This window comes from Prionailurus viverrinus, chromosome D3 (assembly GCF_022837055.1).
Source record: "Prionailurus viverrinus isolate Anna chromosome D3, UM_Priviv_1.0, whole genome shotgun sequence".
NCBI lineage: Eukaryota > Metazoa > Chordata > Mammalia > Carnivora > Felidae > Prionailurus > Prionailurus viverrinus.
The window spans coordinates 38,516,732-38,539,885 of NC_062572.1; the positions used below are offsets into that span (position 1 = coordinate 38,516,732).

The window sequence follows — 23,154 nt, forward strand, 5'->3', positions numbered from 1 at the left end:
TGACACCCTGATTTCAGAATTTTAGTCTCCAGAACTGTGAGAGAATACATTTCAATTATTTTAAGCTGTTCAGTTTGTAGTGCTTTGTGACAACAGCACTAGGAAACTAATAGAAAATATTTTAAAATACAGTCAGTTCTTACGGTCCTTTTCTACTATTACCAGCAAGAACCAGGACAGCATGCCAGGGAATGGATGCTGAGAAAATTGGACTTGGTGGGGGGAGGTGCAGAGCGTCCCCAGAGTCTTGGAGTCAAGACTATACTCCTAAAACCCTCTCTTGGTCATTTCATGCCCTTCCTCTCCCAGCTCCCCAGAAGCCTCTGTAAGATAAATTCCACATTCCTGACATTACTGAACCTGTGATCATAATCACATTTTCCCTATTAATATTTATAGTATTCATACTTGCGTACAGAATGCCTAACCATACATTTTGAGTCATAAGTTAGCATATTCTCTCCCTATACTATTCCTTCATGTGCCACATGAAATGCTAAGTCTGAAGGATGTTTCATGATCAAATTTAAAAAAAGATATGGTACGGGGTGTCTGGGTGGCTCAGTCGGTTAAGCACCCAACTTCAGCTCAGGTCATCGTCTCACAGTCCGTGAGTTCAAGCCCCGCGTTGGGCTCTGGGCTGACAGCTTGGAGCCTGGAGCCTGCTTCAGATTCTGTGTCTCCCTTTCTCTCTGCCCCTCCCCCATTCATGCTCTGTCTCTGTCTCAAAAATAAATAAACATTAAAAAAAATTAAAAATAAATAAATAAAAATGATATGGTAAATATATCCAGAGAATATCATGTAGGGAGTTAATACTTAGAGAGGAAAGGAAATTACTTATTTTCTTACCATTCTTCTTGAAGAGGGTGATTTTTGCAGTACCTTTGAAGTCTTGGGGCTTATAACCTAAATAAAACACATTTAGTCCTCAGGATTAACATTAGGACAACGAGCACATGCTGCTATTAGAAGTGTAAATTGTCACAGTCTTTATGGAAAATATTTGGGGAATATTTATCAAAGTATAAAATGACCCAACAATGTCACATCTGTAAGTTTATCCTACAAATATACTTCATTTGTGAGAAATAATGTCTATACAATTTTGTTCACTGATGCATAAATCTTAATAGCGAAAGGCTGGACATGATCTCACCTTTCACCAATATGAATTGCTTACATAAATTAAGTTACGTCTACAGGACATCATGCAAAAGAAGCAAAGAAGGCTTTGTGAACTGATATAGAATGAACACCATGATTTCTTAAGTCGGTATAGCAAGACAAAGGACAACATTTCATGTATATTACCGTTCATGCTAAAAGGGGGAAGAACACTATTGAGAATTCAGCTCAGCTATCCATGGTGTTGCTGCCTTAGCATCCATTTTGTTTGGCCAAGCAGCCTGCAGTGACCTTAAATGGACAGTAGTCCCTTGTGTAAGCCTATGCCCTAGATAACAGCCCATGGAGTCACAAGCAAATCATAGAGTGCTGTTATGACTTTCCCTGTAGCCCTTCTGATCAACAGTCTCCCCACCTCTCATGGTTGTGCCCTTGTGTGAACCTTAGATAAGACCATAGTGGGATTCGCAAAAATCCCACTCTTTTGGTTTGAATTGACCAAATTGGCCTTAGCCTGGGAACCCCAAAGCATTGCACCCATCGACTCTAACCAAGGAATGTGCCCCAGGTTCTGTGGCTCAGTCTACTTCTTGCCTTGACATGCACTTACAGCTCCTTGGGGGCATGCTTTATACTTCCTCCAGAACCTCTGAGTAATAAACTTTTCTATTTCAATTTCTCTTATGGTTTGTTTTTGAGCTGTGATTCACCACCCAGTGCCTTTGTTCCACTTAACAAATGTTAATTTAACAACATCATAAGAAACATATATTTATATTTGCTTGCATGTGCATAGTGCTTCTTTGGAAGTATATACGCCTGCATATTCCTGGGCACACCCACCCTATCATGGTGACATGATAGTAAGCTCATGGAAGCTCATGGTAAGCTCATGGAATAGACTTCAGTAGCCACACAAAACAAAGAATTCAAACTTTACGAAATTAGCTCAGCAGAAAAGTAATTAAACAAAGCAACAACAGCTACAACAAGAAGCAAGAAACCCTGGGGAGGAGGGGAGAATCTTATTTCCAGAGTTGCCACATTATAATATTTAAAATGTCCATTCTGCAACAAAAAAATTATAAGACAGACAAAAAACATCAAGAAAATGTGGCCCACAGACAGGAAAAAAGGAGTTCCAAAAGTTTCAAAAGAAACTCCTTTAGGAAACCCAGACAATAGACTTACTAGAAAGAGCCTTTAAATCAGATATTTTAAATATGTTCAAAGAACTAACGGAAACCATGTTTAAAGAACGAAAGGAACGTATCTCACCAGATTGGGAATATCAAAAAACAAACAGAAATTATAAATAAGGAATCAAATGGAAATTCTGGACTGAAAAGTCCAACTGAAATAAAATATCCACTAGAGGAGCTCAACAGCAGATTTAAGGATGCAGAAGTAAAAAATCAGTAAATCTGAAGATACGTCCATTGACACTATCCAGTCTGTGGAACAGGAACTAAAAATGAAAAAAATAAACAAAACCTAAGAAGAATTATAGGATAACATCCACCACGAAGTGCACCAACACATACATAATTAAGAGTCCCAGAAGAAGAAAAGGAGCAGAGAATATTTGAAATAATAATGGCTGAAAACTCCCCAAATTTGCTGATAGACATTCATCTATCGATTCAAAAAGCTCAACAAACTCCAAATTGGATAAATGCAAAGAGATCCACAGGAAAATACATCATCATCAAATTGCCAAAAGACAAAGAACCTTGAAAGCAGCAAGGGAAAAGCAGCTCAACACACACAAGAGATTTTCAGTAAGATTAACAGTGATTTCCCAGCAGAAATCACGTAAGTCAGAAGACAATGGGATAACACACTCAAAGTGCTGAAAGAAAAAAAAAAGCTGTCAAGCAAAATTTTCTCTGGCAAAACAATACTTAAAAATTAAGAAGAGGACTTCTAGATGCCATCCCCCGACCATCCCCCGAGAGCTGCCTGTGTTGCCCACCCATGGTCAACCCCTCCATGTTCTTTAATATTGCTGTTGCAATGTTTTTCCTTTGAGCTGTTCCAAATTCAACAGAAAACTTTCATGCTCTGAGCACTGGGGAGAAAAGATCAGGTTACAAAGGTTCCAGCTTTCACAGATTATTTTGGGATTTATGTGCCAGCGTGGTGGCTTCCCATGCCATAATGGCACTGTCAGCAAGTCTACCTATGGGGAGAAATTTGATGATGAGAATTTTATCCTGAAGCACACTGGTCCTGGCATCCTGTCCATGGCAAATGCTGGACCCAACACAAACAGCTCCCAGTTTTTCATCCGCACCATGAAGAATGAGTGGCAAGCATAAGGTGGAAGAGGGCATGAACTCTGTGGAAGTCCCAGAGCACTGTGGGTCCAGGAATGGCAACACCAGCAAAAACATCACCACTGTTGACTATAGGCACATCTAATAAATCTGACTTATGTTTTGTCTGAACCACCAGACCATTCCTTCTGTAGCTCAGAAGAGCACCCCTTAACCCCATCTGCTTAAAAGAGCCTATGATCTTTGTGCTCTTGACACAGTTCTTTAGCTTCCATATTTTCCTTATCCCCCTCTAAGTCAAGCTGATTTACAAAGTTAAGTTTATGATTATTAAATAAAAACTAAACAATCAAAAATGAAGAAGAAATTAAGACATTCAAAGATAAATAAAAGCATTCCTAGTAGTCCTGCCCTAAAAGAAATGTTAAGATAATCAGTCCTTCAGGCTGAGATTAAGGAACACTAGATAGTAACTTGAATCCGTGTGAAGAAATAAAGAACACCAGTAAAGAAAACTAGGTAGGTAAATATAAAAGGAAGCATTAATGTATTTTTAAAAACTCCAATATTTTTCTATCTAATTTAAAAGAAAAGTGCATAAAGCAATAATTATAAATCTGTGTTGATGGGCACACAATTTGTAAACATGCAACTTGTGGCAAAAGCAGCATAATGTAGGAGATATGGAAGTCTCTAGGGAGAGTATTTATATACTATTGAATTGAAGGTGAAATTAATATGAACTAGATTGCTACAAATTAAAATGGTACTTGTAATTCCCAAGGCAACCACTCAGGAGATAATTCAAAAATGTGTAGTAGAAGAAATAATTGTTTCTTTCAACAAAAATATATAGTAAAATAGTTAAAGTGGTATATTAGGAAACACTTATACACAAATGAAGGCAGTAATGGAGGAATTGTGGAACAAAAATCATATAAAACATACAGCAAAAAAAAAAACCCACAAAGAATTCAAAGGATAAATAGTTCTGCAACAGCTAGAGACTTCAATACCTCACTTTCAATAACAGAAGAACTAGGCATAAGATCAGAAAGAAAACAGAAACCTTCATCTAGACATAACAGACATCTATAGAACACTAGCAACAGCAGAATCTGTTTTTCTAAAGTACACGTAGAACAGTTTTCAGGATAGACAAAATGTTTTTCAGGCCATAAATCTCAGTGAATTTAAAAATACCAAATTAATATAAAGTATATTCTCCACCCACAATGGAATTAAATTAGAATTCAGTAACAGAAGGTAATCTAGGAAATTCACAAATGTGTGGAAACTATACCGTACTCTTAAATAATGAATGGGTCAAAGGAAAATTAGAAAGTACTTTGAGACGGACAAAAATGATACACAATATACCAAAACATATTGGATAGAACGAGAGTAGTTCTCAGAGGAATATTTATAGATGTAAATGTCTACACTGAAAAAGAAAGAGCTCAAGTCAATAATCTAACTTTCTATAGTAAAAAACTAAAGAAAAAGGACAACTAAACTCAAACAAGCTTAAGAAAATAAATAATAAAGATCAGAATTTTAATAAGGAATAGAGAATAGAAAAACAAGAAAATCAATGGAACAAAAGTTGACCCTTAAAAACAAGTCAATAAAATGGACAACCCTTTAGCTAGACTGATGGTGTAAAAAAGAATGAAGATTCAAATTATTACTCCAGCATATAAGCAGGGACATTACCACCAACTTTACAGAAATAAAAAGAATTATAAGGGAACACCATGAACAACTTAGATGCTAATAAATTATATGCCAACAAATTAGATAATGTGGATGAAATAGACAAAATCCTAGAAACACACAAACTCTCAATACTGGCTCAAGAAGAAATAGTAAATCTGAATAGAGTTATAGCAAGTAAAAAGATTGAGTCAGTACTCAAAAAAATTCCTACAAAGAAAAGTCCAGGACCAGATGTTTTCACTGGTAGGTTCTACTGTAACACCAATCATTCATTCTTAAACTCTTCTAAAAAACAGAAGGTGGGGGGGGCAGGGGGGGCGCCTGGGTGGCTCACTTGTTTAATGGCTGACTTCGGCTCAGGTCATGATCTCACAGCTTGTTAGTTCAAGCCCCACTATGGGCTCTGTGCTGACAGCTCAGAGCCTGGAGCCTGCTTCAGATTCTGTGTCTCCCTCTCTCTCTGCCCTTCCCCCGCTTGTGCTCTGTCTCTTTCTCTCTCAAAAATAAACATTAAATTTTTTTAAATAAATATTTTTTAAAAATTGAAAAAAATAGAAGATGGAGCACTTCCTAACTCATTCTAAAGGCTAGTATTTCCCTGATACCAAAGTCAGACAAAGACACGACAAGAAATTAAAACTATAGATGAAGATCCCTTATGAATGTTGATGTAAAAATCCTCAAGCAACCTGTCTAGTAGCATATTAAAAGGACTGTATACCTTGACCAAGTAGGATTTAACCCAAGAACGCAGGATTAGTTCAATAAATGAAAACCAATAAGTGTAATACATCATATTAATAGAATGAAGAGAAAAAACCCAATGATCATCTCAACAGATGAAGAAGAAGCATTTGACAAAATCGAACACATTTTGATGGTAAAAACACCCAACAAATTAAGAACAGAGTTTTCTTGAAGCCCATCCATGTTACCACAAATGGCAAGATTTTGAGGGCATCATGCTAAGTGAGATAAGTCAGACAGAGAAAGACAAATACTGTATGATCTCTCTTACATTTGGAATCTCTAGTTCATAGATACAGAGAATGGATTGGTAGTTGCTGAGGTGGGGAATGGGGTACAAGAAGGAGAAATGGGTGAACTGTTTTTTGTTTTTTAAATTTACATAAATTGAATTTTAAAAATGTAAGAAAAAAAAAGAATGGAATTTTCTCAAACCAATAAGGGCAATCTATGAAAAACCCACATACAAATCATACTTAATGATGAAAGACTGGGCTTTCCCCTTAAGATCAGAAACAAAACAATGATCTCTGCTCTTGCCTTCTTATTTAATATTCTACCAGAGTTCTAGCCGGGATAATCAAGCAAGAAAAATAAAAGGCACAAAGACTGAGAAGAAAGAAGGAAAATTATCTCTATTCACAGATAACATGACCTTATATGTAGAAATCCTAAAGAATTAATACACATAAAACCAAACTTTTAGAGCCAGTAAATGAGTTTAGCAAAACTGCAGAATACAAGATCAATATACAAATATCTGTTGTATTTCCACACACAAACAATTAGCCATCCTAAAATGAAATTAAGAAAAACAATTCCAAGGACACCTCGGTGGCTCAGTTAAGTGTCCGACTTCGGCTCAGGTCATGATCTCGCAGTTTGTGGGTTCAAGCCCGGCATTGAGCTCTATGCTGACAGCTCAGAGACTGGAGCCTGCTGCAGATTCTGTGTCTCCTTCTCTCTCTGCCCCTCCCCTGCTCATGCTCTGTCTCTCTCTCTCTCAAAAATAAATAAACATTAAAAACAGAAAAAGAAAACAATTCCATTTGCAATAGTACCAAAAAGAATAAAATACTTAGGAATAAATGTAATCCAGAAAGTGTAAGACTTATATATCGAAAACCATAAAACATTGTTAAAAGAAATTATAGAAAACCTAATAAATGGAAAGATAACCCATTTTCATGGGCTGGAAAATGTAATATTATTAAGATGGCAATATTTCCCAAATCTATCTACATATTCAATGAAATCTCTATCAAAATCCCAACTACTGTTGTTTTTTTCTTCCAGAAATGAAAAAACTGATCCTAAACCTGATATGGAAATTAGGGGACCCCAAATAACAAAATTTATTTAAAAGAAAAAGTTGGAACTCTTAATTTTCAATTTCAAATCTTAAAACAAAGCTACAGTAATCAAAACAGTGTGTTGTTGGCATAAGGAGAGACATATAGATAAATGTAACAGAAGTAAGAGTCTGGAAATAACTACTACATCTATGGTCAATTTTCAACAATAGCGTCAAGACCATTTGTTGGGGGAAAGATTCGTCTTTTTAATAAAAGATGCTGAGATACTGGATAGCTACATGCAAAAGAAAGAACTTGTATACTCCTACTTCATATTACATACTACAAATAACTCAAAATGGAAGCAAGATGTAAACGTAAGAACTAAAACTAGAAAATTCCTGGAAGAACACAAAGAGTTCAAATCTTCATGACCTTAGACTTGACAAAGGATTGTTTGATATGACAACAAAAACATGACCATCAAAAGAAATAGTAGATAAATTATACTTCATCCATGACTAAAAACCTTTGTGCATCAAGGGACACAAACAAGAAATTGAGAAGGCAACCCACGGAAGGGGAAATAATATTTTCCAATCATACATCTGATAAGGGACTTGTATCTAGAATATATGAAGAACCCCTACAACTTAATAGTAAAAGGACAACCGAATCAAAAATTGGGGAAGAAGCTAAATAGACATTTCTCCAAGGAAGATCCATAAATGGCCAACAGGCACATGAAAAGACGCTCAACATCATTAGTTTTCAGGGAAATGAAAATCAAAACCACAATGAGGTACCACTTTATGCCACTAGGATGGCTAGAATAAAACTTTCTGATAATAAGTTTTTGTGAGGATATGGAAAAATCTAAATCCTCACACACTACTGGTGAAAATGTAAAAATGGGGCAGTTGCTTTGGAAAACAGTCTGGCAGTTCCTCAGATGACTCAACATAGAGCTGCTTTATTACCCAGCATACACCCAAGAGAAGTAAAAACATATGTCCACATATAAACTTATAAATGTTTGTAGCAGCATTATTCATAATAAGCCAACAGTATAATCAACCCAAGTGTCCATCAATAAATGAATGGATAAAAAGATATGTGGAAATCCATATAATGGAATACTGTTTGGCCATGGTACATGGATGAACCATGAAATATAATGCTAAAGAAAATATACCAGTCACAGAAGACCACATATTATATGACTCAATTCATTAAAAGTCCCAAATAGGGAACTCTATAGAGACAGAAAGTGGATAAGCTGTTGCTTAGGACTGGCAGGAGGAAATGGTAGAGGTGTGCCTAGGGCGATGATAGCCAAAGGGTATGGTATTTTTTTCCAGGTGATGAAATGTTCTAAGGTTGATTGCATTGATGATTTCACATATCTGTGAATATACTAAAAACTATTGAATTTTACACTTTAAATAAAAAACTGTATGATATGAGGATTGTATTTCAATACAGTTGTTTATCTGTTACACAAACTATGCTAAAGCAAAAATTCTTTGAAATGCAATGAAGATTAAAGACTAATCTTAAAGACTAAATATTCTTTTATTATCCAATCACTAAAGAAATCGTTCTCTATTTATTAGACATACTAGATACTGGAATGCCCTAATTCTAGTTCACACGGGACTAAAAGGTTGACTTTTATCTTTTGTGAGAACCATTTTAGACTTAAGTACTTCACAGAGTATTAAATAATCTTCCAGATAGACCTATTTCAAGAACTTAAACCAGAAGCACATATTTCAACAAAATGGAAAGACCACAGTACTCTGTTATGAACACCATTTCCATAATGTTTATGGTCACAAGACTGATATTTTGTGAGAATATTTTGGTTATAAATTACAAGCTACTTTGTGTTATGCTTTGAGGAATAAAAACCTGGGCAGTAACAACATTTGCGCCCTTAGTTTCTTGCCATTACCTCTCGTTCTATGGTCTTCCTCCTCAGCAGCTTTCTGACACTTGGGAGCTGCTTCTTTAACAGCATCGTAGCTTCGTTCATTCTTCTGACTTGCATGATTAGGAAAGATGGAACCTGGAGAAGAAACACTACTTGAATCGAAAGGAAAGTGTTTGGATTAAAACTCCCCGGTAGACTCCATCTTCAGTTATGGTAACTCCTTCTGGCCACTCAGTATCCTGGAAACAGACTGTGGCATTTGTCTTTACATATTAGAGAAAATGAGAAGCACTCCTGTCTAAGAGGGGAAACATATTCAGGAACAGTCATGAAAGTATTTACAAAGATGCCACAGGCAGCCTGGGATGATCTTCTCATATTTCCTCCTGTGACTAAGGGTATCGCTCGCTCGTGGAGTCTTTACATTTCCTGGGTGCTGGTGGACTTCCAAAGAAAACATCACAGTCATCACACCGTTACTCACCTTCCACAGAATCTTTTGGTATTTAAGCATTAGGCGGATGATGTGGGCTGCAGTGTTTGCTAACTGTAGTTCTTCATAATCAGAATGTTTGCTTCGACTGAAGAAAAGGTTTGGTGCCATTACAGTAGAAATGTTCCATACACTCATTCGGTTTTTTGATTCGTTGGCAATCACTTTATTGAAGAATGTCATGAGGGCCTAGCAAGAAACGGCAGTCACACTATTGTAGATTATCAAAAGGCACCACTAGGTGCTGTCATTCATTTCTATACCCATTCATGGTGCCCTCTAGAAAACTGTCAGAACTACAGCATGGCTATATAGCATGACTAAATGTGTAATGCTGTCCCCTTTATTACTTAAAAGTGCTAATGAGATATGTGAACTGTTCATTCAATTGTCTGCTTCATGAAAGTATTCCATTTTTATAGAGTTTATTATATTGGAGTCTCTATAAGTAAAAGTTTGCATTGTTTTATTTTCTTTATCCAAAATGAGGTTGACAAATATTAAAGTTATGTAGTAAAACCGGGAAGAGGAAACACTGCAATTCAAATAAACATGAAGTGAAGTTTTGTTATGAAGGAAGAAAAGGAATCCTTAAAAACACCTTAATTAAAATAAAAATTAATGTTTATTTATTTTTGAGAGGCAGTGAGAGAGAATGAGCAGGGGAGGGGCAGAGAGAGAGGGAGACACAGAATCTGAAGCAGGCTTCAGGCTCTGAGCTGTCAGCACAGAGCCCGATGTGGGGCTCGAACCCATGAACTGTGAGATCATGACCTGAGCCCAAGCGAAGTTGGATGCTTAACCGACTGAGCCACCCAGAACCCCTAAAAACACCTTAATTTAAAGCATTGTCATTGAAAACTATTTACTGTTTCCTTGGGAAAGGAAAACCCATTAAAAAAAAATGTGTATCTCATTAGTCAGTACAAATGTAAGCTCAATTGAAAAATTAAAAAATTTTACTTTCTGGGGGTCATTTTTCCATGCTTTTCAGTTTTCAAATCTTCAGCAGACCAAAGGGAAATGCTTACATGAAGTTGTTCTTGGCATTTAAAAAGAGAGAGAGAGAGGGGGAGATTTGAGAAAGCTTAAAGTTTGGCTAAGCCACCAAAGTACAGATACTTATCAGAACCTTCTGAAATTCACCAAGAGGGCTGAAATCTTTAAAAAAGAAAGAAAAGAGAATAAAAGATATTCTTTAGTTTTTCAAGTTTGAATCTGTTGTAGTATTCTTAATGAGAAAATGGGTAGCACATAATAGTAATTAATAGTTAACATTAATTTGAGGGTTGATTGTGAGCCAAGCATTATTCTTAATACTTCATGTATATCACTGACTTTGTCATCATTACAAACCCTGTGAAGTGGGTACTATTATTAATTCTGTTTGACAGATGAGGAAGCTAATGAAAAAATTAAAGTAGCTTCACCCAGTGTGCATTAAGTAAGTGGCAAAGCCAGGATTTGACCTGAGGAAATCTAATTCTTGAGTCAGAGCTCTTGACCTTCTACCACACCAGCTTCAATCCTAGATCCAGTCACACTGTAGAGTGGGAAAAAATGTGTGTGTGTGTGTGTGTGTGTGTGTGTAACCTCTTCACCAGTCCCATGATGTTTTTGAGGATCTTGTTAGAAAAGTATCGAATTACTTGTTTCTGAACAAAATATCTGATAGCAGATGCATCCTTTTTTCCCTTTATATATAAAAGAACATTGTTGAACACAAACCCCAAAAACAAGCTAATAAATTTCCAGCTTTTGAAAAATTATTGAATTACATTAGACACAGACATTCTCATGCCATATCCAATTCCCATCCTTGGGCTGAGGATATGATATAATTGACATACATTATAATTGACCTAGATATTTTTATTATGTAGGAGGAAAGGTCCTCACCAAATTGAAATGTCTGATAAGAGGCAGCAGAAAGAATCACCTAATCACCTTTGTTTTCAAGTGTTATGTTTACTGGCCTCAAAATTACGGGCTCTTTCCAGCTCATCTTAACTCAATTTCATTTCAAAGATTCCAAACACCTGTTGTACTTATAACAAATTTCCCACTGTATACAGAATCATTACAAAATAACAAGAGGACCTTTTGATTTTTGCCGACATACAGCAAAGAAATAAATCTGAAATAAAGCAAAGAATATTCGGGAGAATAATGGAGTGTGAATCGATTACATGTTCTATTATATATTAATGGAGAAATTATTTTTCTGAGTCTAATTTTCCTAATCTGTAAAATGAGGAGACCCTATCAGGTGATTTCCAAAATTCCAAGATCTTAGGATTCTTTAATTAAATTATTTTTGTAAACTTTAAGACCCAAACATTTTACAAATTTCATTTAAATCAGTGATTTCAAATTTCCTCCATGAGTACACTCCTTGGATCTTTTACCACTAGACTGGAGTGAGCAGCTTATACAGTTTTATATTCTGCAGCTTACATAATGGTCTGATTTACTTCTAGCATTACGTGCTTCTCCTCCTGCTAACCCTAGCCTGGTGCCGGGCACTAGACAGATACTCAGTACCTCTTAATGGATTGAATGAATAGAACTGAAATGTTCAAAGAAGATTCCAGGATTTACATTCTTTCCTGCCTTCCTCAGGAGAACACCAGTGGGAATGCGCAAAGACAATTATAAGTTGGCAGTGTGCTGAGCTGGCTTAGTCAGTTGTCATCCTGGGTTCCATTTTTCCATCTGAACCATTTTCTCTAAGAAGGGCCAATCACAGACCATGAGGTTGATACCACATACCTGAGCTGTGTCCCTGTTGGCATCGGGCAGGGCCATGACCATGAGGTGTAAAGCTTGAAACTGTACTTTGATGGGAGGCCCTCCTAACAAGAAAACAGAAATAACCACACATTTTGAACACCACTGAAGCATTCTGACAGCATTTCTTCCTAACATCTGGTGGCACAGGAGGGCTCCTGACAGCTTTCAGTGGTAAAGACTCAGGTTTTGTGCCCAACAATGTAAATTTGTTAACCTGGACAAGAGCCTCAGTCTATCAGCTCCTTTTTCACATCCCATGATGCCACTGTAGAGACAGGTGGCCAGTGAGAGCCTCAAAATAATTCTAGATTTGTATAACATTTCCCTTTTCAAAGTACTTCCAGTGGCCCTGCTTTACTTGTATGCTATAAACAGAAGGTTTAAAAGCTCAAGTCAACAGAAAGTAAGTCTTGTTTCCACATGATGAGGCAGCAAAGTATAATTATTAGGAGCACAGATTCTAGAACCAGGTTCAAATCCTGCATCTACTACTTAGTTACTGAATGACCTTGGGCAGGCTATTTAAGCCCTCATTGCTACTATTTTACCATCTGTAAAATGGGAGTAGTCATACCTACCTCACTTGGTTGTTACAAAGACTAAATGAGTGAGTATGTACAGCGTTTGCATCAATGCCTGTACATAGTTACCTCTGTATGTGTCCGTTCTTTTTATTATGATTAATGACACTTATTTTAGATCTACAGTTGGATCTCCAGAGATTCTTGAGTATTTTATTCCTGGATAATGACAGAAGATGGCGCCAGAGGGCTGGCATTCATACTTGAGTATTCTCAAAGCTGGCTTTTTTCCCCCGTTTTAGGGAAAGAGTTTTAGGGATTCCATCCACAACTGGATAATCCACAACCAGCTGTGCTGAAAATGTAGAGCATATCAGAGCATTCTAGGCTTTTCTTTGTCTCTCTGTATTCTCTTCACAATGGTCTCTTGGTGGGGAGTTCCTGAAGGGAAGCATTATGTTCTAGCATCCCTGGAGAGTTTTCAAGTTGAAGGAAAATCTATTTATATTCAGTGGATAAAAGGTAGTCAACTGCCTGTAAAGCTACTCAGCTTTACAGCAGTGGAAACACTCTTGTAACAAGCTACTGGGTTACAGGAGATGGTGCACATCCTAGTTAGCAGCAGATGACTAATGTATATAATCATGTAACAGACAAACAGTTGGGAACATTATTATAGGGCTGTATCATTCTCTTGGCATAATCCCCATGTGGATTTTTGGAAATTTATGTAAAACTTGTAAACAAGAATGACACAGGTTCAGGATGTTTTTGAAAATGGCCAATGTACACTGATGTGAGTTTACCTGATTAATAGGAACTATCAGGAGCATATCTCAGTATAAAGCACTGAGGGACACATAAGGCATTATTGTAATGCATAAACTGCAGGCTAATCTTCTCATGCAACCAAAAGTGTTCTTTGGCTGGCTGGGGGAGCAACAAATGCAGCTGCAGGTTCTGTATTTCTACTAATTTCAGAGCAATTATGAAAATACTTTTAAGACTAAAACTCTGTAAACTGGCAAATAATCTATTTTCATTTTATTTAGGTAACTTGCCCCTACACCATTTCGTGGTTAACCGTTTTGTAGTTAATTCATTTACTGCACCCTGGTTAGGATTATTTTCCCAGGAAGTTATTAAACTTTTCATAAAAGCATCTAACGCTTGATGGATGAACTATTAGTGTTTTAATTTTGTGGACAATTTTGGGGCCAAGTTTGGGAAGAGAAAGCAATTACACTCAACGATTACATTCTCCAAACCCCATTTTAGAGAATAAAGAATGGCAGCTTAAACACACGTATCCACAATTTCTTCCTTCAGAAAATCTCGTTATAACTAGAGCTTACACTAAGGTAGCAAAAAGGCCATTTTCCCTGCTGGTAGGAGTCCAGAACTCTGGGCTTCCTGCGGGGTCGGCTGCTATCAAATCAATCACTGCAACATAGTATTTTTCACTTTCAAAGTCATACAAAGAAACGTGGACTCCTCTGTGAACCTTTTCAGGATATTTTCCAGATTTTCTCCCTTCAATGAGGTGTACTGGCTGCGGTCAGATGGGGAACAATGATGCTACAGAAACTAGTGTATTTGTATACCTTTCTTAATAGGATTCTCTGACCAGATCTGGCATAATTTTATAATACCAAGAAGCCACAAACACAATAAAATCCTCTGTGGCACCACTTTGTTGTAACGAAATTATTTAGTATATACACGACAGATTAAAGTAAAGATAATACTTCTGCAGCCCATTTTCCAGGAGAGCAAACTATGCAAAAAATCCTATTTTGGGGGGCTTATAAACTGAAGGGAGGAACTCTTGCTTCTGTATGGCTAAGTAAGCTCCTTCCTGACCAATCCTCCTGAAGGGAACTATAAACGCTGGACAAAATACAAAAAACAACTCCCTAAGGCAGTGGAGAGTTAATAAAAGCAGGCAGATTCAGAAGACTGGACACCTGGAATTAGAGAATGGCACAGGCAGAGTTTCCCACTTCTCTAGCTTTTAGTCTGAGGTCAGGCTATAGTCAGTATTGCATGAGGTAGCTAAAGCTCCAAAAGAAAACTCCAGTCTTTCTGTCCTCAACAGCTAAAAGACAGGATTCAAGATGCCTACAACCACTGGGAAATTATGGGCAAAGGCCCTGATTCTGGCATAAAGTCCTGGCTGACCTAAACCAAGAATGTATGGAGTAGCACAGGTAAGGATTAAATAACTAGACTGATGGTTGAGCTGCTTCCAAAAGACCACTGGCAATTTGAGTTCAATTTGGGTCGAAATAAATGGTTGGCTTAAATACAAACAAACAAATGACAAAAACCATAACAGAACTCCAAACCTCACTCTTTGGGGAAATTATGGAACACAGAGTCTCCAAAACACAATATTTACACTGTTCAGGATACAGTTTAAATTTACTTGACATGCAAGAGTGGTGCATTCTCAAGGGAAAAGACAATCAACAGAGACCAACCTTGAGATGACCCACATCTGTGGGGATTAGCAGACAAGGATTCCGAGGCATCTATCATAACTATGTTCAGTGATGTGAAGGAAAGTATTCTGATAATGAATGAAAAGATAGGCCATCTCAGCAAATAAATAGAAAATACTTAGGGGCACCGGGGTGGCTCAATCGGTTGAGTGTCTGACTTCGGCTCAGGTCATGATCTCACAGTTCGTGGGTTCAAGCCCTGAGTTGGGCTCTGTGCTGACAGCTCAGAGCCTGGAGCCTGCTTTGGATTCTGTGTTTCCTTCTCTCTCTGCCCCTCCTTTACTCACTATCTGTATCTCCTTCAAAAATAAACATTAAAAAAAAAAATACTTAAAAAGGAGGCAAGAATATGACAAAAGAGGCAAAAATATCCAATGAGGAAAAGATAATCTCTTCAACAAATGGTGCTGGGATAACTGGACAGTCACATAAAAAGAATGAAACTAGACCCCTGCCTTATACTATACACAAAAATGAACTCAAAATGGATTAAAGACCTAAATGTGAGACCTGAATCCATAAAAATTCTAGAAGAAAGCACAGGCAGTAATCTCTTAACATCAGCCATAGAAACACTTTTCTAGATATATCTCCACAGGCAAGGGAAACGAGCAATATTAAACTATTGGGACCACACCAAAATAAAATACTTCTGCATAGTGAAGAAAATCATCAACAAAACAAAAAGGCAACCAACTGAATGGGAGAAGATATTTACAAATGGTATATATGATAAGGGGTTAGTATTCAAAATATATAAAGAACTTATATAACCCAACCCCCCCAAACCCCAAATAATCTGATTTTAAAAATGGGCAGAGGACCTGAATAGACATTTCCTTAAGAAGACATACAGACATAAAAATGGCCAACAGACACATGAAAAGATGCTCAACATCAGTAATCATCAGGGAAATGGAAGATCAAAACCACAATGCGATATCACCCTCACCTGTCAGAATGACTAAAATAAAAAACACAAGAAATTACAAGTGTTAGCAAGGATGTGGAGGAAAAGGGACCCTCGTGCACTATTGATGGGAATGCAAACTGGTACAGGCACTGTGGAAAACAGCATGAAGGGTCCTAAAAAAATTGAAAAGGTAAATACCATATGATCCAATAATTCCAGTATTCAACTAATAAAAACACTAATTCGAAAAGATATATGCACCCCTATGTTTATTGCAGCATTATTTACAACAGCCAAGACAGGGAAGCAACCCCAGCATCCACTGATGGATGAATGGATAAAGAAGATGTGGTGTGAAAAATAAAATAAAATAAAGAAGATGTGATGTGTGCATGTATGTGTATATACACATTCGATGTATACCATGTGGGTATGTATATACATATGTACATACAATGGAATATTATTCAGCCATAAAAAAACAAAATCTTAACATCTGCAACAACATGGATGGATCTACAGGATATAATACTAAGTGAAATAAGTCAGAGAAAAAAAGGGTCACATAATTTTACTCATGTGCAATTTAAGAAACTAAACAAATGAACACAGAAAAAGAGAGACAAACAAAAAACCAGACTCTTAAATATAGAAAATAAACTGGTGGTTGCCAGAGGGAGGTGGGCAGGGAAGGGATGAAAAATACAAAGGGGATTAAGAGTACACTTATCATGATGAGTGCTGAAAAATGTATGGAATTATTGAATAATTACACTGTATACCTGAAACTAATATAACACTGTGTATTAACTATAATTCAATTTTAAAAAAGCACCAACGAGAAACTCTACAACTGACAAAACAGAGTATCTGAAATACAAAAAGAATGAAGCTCTTTGAGAGTTTCTCTCATAAAACAAAACACTACCTCATACGAAGAAAAGAGATACTGGTCACAGATGGCATGTGAATTAAAGCTTAAGAAAAAAACCTGCCTTGCCTATCATATTCTCTTCTATGAAGACCCAAAGGATTATATTATGAATCTGGTTTAGTTAAAATTTTTACAGACTTAGAACCTATTAATATTTAGGACAAGTTTTGTCATAAAAATTAGAACCTGGCCATTATTTTCTTTCTGGTGGTTTTAAGGATTTTATACTTCTGGTAAACCTGCAGAAAGCTGTAAACTGGCAGATATAGATATCATTTGTTAGGCTCACACAGTGTTTTCACATTTGAATCTGTGGCTGATATTTTCAAATTAACAGTTTCCCCATTAAAGTGTGGATTTTGGCTCTCACTCCCGCATGGTAACCATTATCTAGAGTTGAGCAGTGGCCAACCTCTTTATATGGGGTGTGTCCTTTCTGTTTGTCTCTGGTGTTTTCTGTCCATGTGGAATTGCCATTTATTTAAGGTTTGTACACAGTTAGGCTTGTGACCCCCGAGTTCCTCAGGTTAGCAGGCAAAGCCCCCATCATGTAGCCCCATTCTACTTTCCTAAATTTCTCTTTTGTCACATCTCTATAATAGTCAACCCTGAGGCTGAAACCATGCCAAATTATTCCCTCACTGCCAAATACAACACACACTTTCCAGTTTCCATGCTTTTATCCAAGTTCCTCACTTAAGGCCTAATCTAGGGGACTGTAATTTTCAAAAACACTATAGTGATATTGTAATTTTCAGAGACAAAACATCTTCTGTGTAGCCTATATTGTGTGTTACACATCATCAAACCCAGGACTTCAGATTTAAAGAAGGGAGAGACCTTCTATATTTGGAAGGACTATTACACATGAGGCACAATTCTAGATGTCTTCATTCAATAACCATATCAACCCTGACAAGCAATTATTATACGTAATTTGTAGGTACAGCAATGAAGCTGAGAAAGGTTGATTACATGGCTAACAGATGGCTGAGCACAAATTCAAATCTCAAGAGCCTGACTCTCAACATCTTCTCTTTTAACAATTACAAAACCCTCTAACTTTTATCTACCAAACTTAATATATAAATATGAAAAGAGATGACTGTCTACCATCGAACTCAATACTTCACTAAGTACTTCCAGGAAATAGCAAATCTGTACATTTACAACCACATGTGATTATGCATTTTTCTTCTGCTCTGTGGCACTTTATTGACCTGATATGTTAGTCCATTCACACTTAACTTCTTCTACCTACTTTCCATTAGAGTGATGAAGGCAGGTATATATTCCACGGGGAAGAGAGAGGTGGGTAGTTCTCTGAAAAATGCTTTCAACATTACTGCAGCTTCTCTATGGCACATTCTGTCCCATTTAAATTTATCAGAATTAAACTTGGCATCCAGTTCTTCACGGTATTGCTGAAAATCAAGAAAAACAGTCAACATTCAAGGCGTTTTTTTTTTTTTTTTTTACCACCTGACCCCTTTCTCCCTTATAAAAACTGTCATTACATAAATTATTTTTGTAAACAGACTGAAAAGCCAACATCTCCAAAGCCTTACTTTTTCAACATAATTAATGAATTGAAATAGCTATTTCTGAATGAATTCTTCTAAAACCTTTTAAGAATAATGTTAATATGGGGCGCCCGGGTGGCTCAGTCGGTTAAGCACCCAACTTTGGCTCAGGTCATGATCTCATGGTTTGTGGTTTTGAGCCCTGCGTCAAGCTCTGTGCTAACAGCTCAGAGCCTGAAGTCTGCTTTGAATTCTGTGTGTGTGTGTGTGTGTCTCTCTCTCTTCCCTTCCTCCACTTGCTCGCTCTCTCTCTCCCAGAAATAAATAAACATTTAAAAAAAAGAAAAGAATAAGGTTAATCTTGGGACCCTTGGGTGGCTCAGTCGATGAAGCATCTGGCTCTTGATTTCAGCTCAGGTCATGATCTCATGGTTTGTGAGACAGAACCCCATGTCGGGCTCTGTGCTGACAGTATAGGGCGTGCTTGGGATTCTCTCTCTCCCTCTCTCTCTGTCCCTCCCCCATGCACACATGTGTGCACGTACAGTCTCTCACTCTCTCTCTCTCTCTCTCAAGTTTTTTGTTTCTGTGGTTTTGGCAGAATATCACCTATCCCCACAGGATAAATGTACTGATTTGACAAAGCCTTCACTACCCTTTTTTTGGTCATAATCTCTTCTTTCTGCCATCCTTGTCATCTACTTCTAAATTAGAACAAGAATGTATGCCTCTCAACTAGTTCTCATGCAGAACAAAAAATATCCCAATAAAGGAACTCTGACCTCACTGCAACATGCAAATCAATGACATCATCCTGGAGCAGTTACAGTGAAGTTTTAAGCCATGTCTTCCACATGTTTGCATGCTTGCCCAATCCTTCATAAGGTTTGGAACACTGTGTAAATACTTTAAAAAAATTACTAAGCCTCCCTAAGTTTTAGTTGGGTTATACATTTTTCTTATGATTCATTTGATTATCAGTGCCACCATTCTCCACGATTCTTTTTCAAAGCCCAACTCATATCCTACTAACCCCCTTGAACTACATACAGAGTTTGCCTATTAATACTAGGTAGTTGTGGTCAGTTCCCCAACTGACACTACTCCAAAGAGAGAATTTTGAAAACCCTCAGTTTCTTTGAGCCCTCTGCTTTATTTACTGAGTGCTTTGAGTCACACACAGTCAGAGTCAGTCTGCGCATCCGACCTTTCCCAACCAAGTTGCTGCTCATTAACCAGCCCAGACACTAATGCTCTCATCGTTCCCCGAGCCCGCAACACTGGGGACACTCTGGCAGGACACATTCCTTACAGAGACAGACATGATTCCAAGCCACCCTCTAGCCCTTACTAATGACAGCAAGAGATTTTTTTTCTTGTCCTTGAGAAGCTTTCAATCTAATAGGAATAATAGAGCAAATAAAGCAATGTTTTGCTGATAAATACACTCTGTAAAGCACTGAAACATACATATAAAGGCTTTCCTAGAATAAAAGAAGTAGAGAATAGACTGGGCTCTGGTAAGAGGAGGATGCATGAGATCCATTCTCTGCCTTTGGGCATCTTGTGGTCCAGTGAATGGGACTGTCTTGTGAGTTCACGATGTAACTCAGAGCACATACTAGATGCACTACAGCCATGATAGAGGAGAATCTAACTCTTCTCAGGCCAGCTCTCGAGTCTGAGGAGCTTGTCAGGGGAAGAAGAAACAGAAGGATACTCCAAGACAGCAGAAAGCGCTCTAGTGGTGGTTCACATGCAAGGAGACCCACTGTGTTTGGGGAACTCCAATTAGTTCAGTGTTGCTGAAGCATCACGGGCAAGGAGGAGAGAGAGAGAGTTGAGGCTGGGGGGCAATCCAGAGCCGACCCTCAGGGGACTGAACTTTATTCCATGGGCCATGAGGCAACAAGGAACATGTCCGAGCAAGAGAACAACAAGGTGAGATTTATCTTTTCTGACAACCAGATGGGAAAGTGATTTGGAGGAAAATAGAGCTTGGTGCTGACTGGGGAATGGACTAGAAGCAAGGAGACTAACTACTGGGCCATGGCACCATTTCTGGAAAATGGAGGACTAACCTGGATAAGCAGCCAGAAGACAGAAAGGAGAGGTGGCACTGAAGAAATACCTGAGAGAGAAAATTCTCAAGAATCAGTGATGGGTTATTCAGAGGAAACTTAACAGTCCAAGATGACTCTGATTGTGAGCCTGCGTCATGGGTAGATGGTGGTGGTGTTAACAAGGCCAGGGAAAGCAGCAAATGACTTCCATCCATTGCTTGGTGCCACTGCCACACAAAGCAAAGGGGAAACAGATTTCAAGGAGACAGGAAGCACCAGCGTGAACAGAATAATTCAAATTCATCTCCCACGTCCCTCTGCTGTAGGAAGCTGTCTGAAACGTAACGTGACTACCATTCTAACCTGTCAGCTGTTCCCTGCGGCTTAAGAGGCAACATGGCTCCAGAACCAAGAACAGGATCTATGACCAGACTCTTTAGGTTTTCCTCCCAGTTCTACAACTGACTAATTCTAAGGCCTGTGCCCCACATTTCTGTGTAATAGGGATATTGAAATGATTTCACAGATTAAATCAGATCATACAACGTAAAGCTCAGGGGAGAGGGCCCGCCACACAGTAAGCACTCAATAAATGCTGGCTGTTCATAACTCCCCCTTCCTGTTGGTCTGTAATAACCTTTAGTACTATTACTATGGGAAGCCCATGCATATGCAGTTATTTGGGTCATAGTATCTCTTCATCTTGTCTGGATGGCTAGTTTAAAACAAAACTGAGAGAAAGAATGTCCTCTCTTCCTTCTGACTAAAGCAAACTGAGGGACATAGGGGCAGAGCTAACATTTCCACGGCGGTCCTAAACATGAAGCCATATAAACCAGGCGTTGGATTTAGTTTGCCAAAGACAGGAAGCATTTAAAGTTTAAAGAAGTCATGTTTTCTGTCCAGTGTTAATGAGAAAACTAGGCAAGGGTCAGATGCCACGTCCTTAAATCTGCTCTGAGCAAATATACAACCTGCTTCCATTTCAGAGGCTGTTTTATGAAAATGTAAATGACCCACCTTCAGCTTCAAAAACCGGATCAGGAAGGGAAACTAGCAGACCAAGTAACATAATTATGAAACACTGAGAGCAGCTAGTCACAAAAAAAGAGAACCTCGCATGTCAAACAGTCTGCCTTCTTCCATAAAATGTATTCCCTAGTGTTTGGCTCAAATTTCTGTCATTTTTGGAAAAGAAAATCATTGGAAACACCAAAGCGTTAAATTGGTTCCAAATGATCTGAGGCCTCAAATACAGAAATGGGCTCCACTGCTGTGTTCCCTGTGCGGTCAAAGCTAGCAGCTGCCCCCCAGGGCTGTGTCCCTGTTCGTCTCACCAGGCCCTGAAAGCACAAACCTGGGCTGGATTGTTCATAACGATACGTTAGTGTTAGCATCATCCATTTGGCACAATTCGAGGATAATTATAATGGAGGGTTTTTTAACTGTCTTTCCCGAAGCACATTCCTAGAAAAACTAGTCTAACAGATGAACTTACAAAAGTAGTTTAAAGTTTGAACAAAGGAGAGAAATAAAGACCCCTTTAATATATCAAGTTACAATGTCTTTCTAACTACGATAGTCCCCTGTTTCTGTTCGCTGGCCCAGATTTCTTTCACATTGGTTTTCCTGGAGCTCAAACCATGAAAACATCTGGATTACATTTTCAGACTAATAAGAGATGGAAGAAATAGGCTGAAACTACATAAACCCGATTAGGGGAGAAAAGGGACTTTTCCCTAAATGTGGTTCAGGAATGCATGTGCCTGTAAGAACACTCTTGAAGGGATTATTAGCCTCTGGCAAGCATTTTTCAGTCAAAGATTAGCTAAAGAAAAGTAACTTGTGCTATGGTGTTAAACTTCGTGCACACAACAGATGTTGTGTAAGGCTGACTCCTTTTGATTATTTTGAAAAAAAATTTTTAAATCATTTCCATTATGTTTTACACACACACACACAGAGGCCAGGAAGAATGTGCAAATGCAGCTTCCCAATTATGGAGAGAGGTTTAGGGGAATGAATTCTAATTGTGTCTAGGAAGTTTGTTTCCCTGACTTTCCTTTGGTTCTCTGACCCAACAGAGATGACAACTTTCATTCTCTGATTCAGGGTACATATAAGAACCATACCCATCAGAACCTGAGACAAAAAGCAGACTCGATTTAGGAATAATAAACCATGGGATACCTGGGTGGCTCAGTTGGTTAAGAATCTGGCTCTTGATTTCAGCTCGGGTCGTGATCTACCAGTTTGCAAGACTGAGTCCCTTGTCGGGCTCTGCACTGACAGCACAGATCCTGCTT

The 23,154-nt window shown here is 38.0% G+C and overlaps 1 protein-coding gene across 7 annotated transcripts in view; it reads right to left on the reverse strand.

Annotated features, from left to right (window-relative positions):
• ARHGAP28 (Rho GTPase activating protein 28) overlaps positions 1-23,154 on the reverse strand; it is a 226,245-nt gene that overhangs the window by 14,849 nt on the left and 188,242 nt on the right. For all 7 annotated transcript variants that reach the window (XM_047827012.1, XM_047827011.1, XM_047827008.1 and 4 more), the window contains 5 exons: positions 18,524-18,686; positions 12,370-12,452; positions 9,589-9,786; positions 9,126-9,239; positions 853-909 (listed from right to left, as the gene is read on the reverse strand). In XM_047827012.1, the coding sequence (XP_047682968.1) occupies positions 853-909; positions 9,126-9,239; positions 9,589-9,786; positions 12,370-12,452; positions 18,524-18,686 (615 nt within the window). The remainder of the gene's footprint in view (positions 1-852; positions 910-9,125; positions 9,240-9,588; positions 9,787-12,369; positions 12,453-18,523; positions 18,687-23,154) is intronic.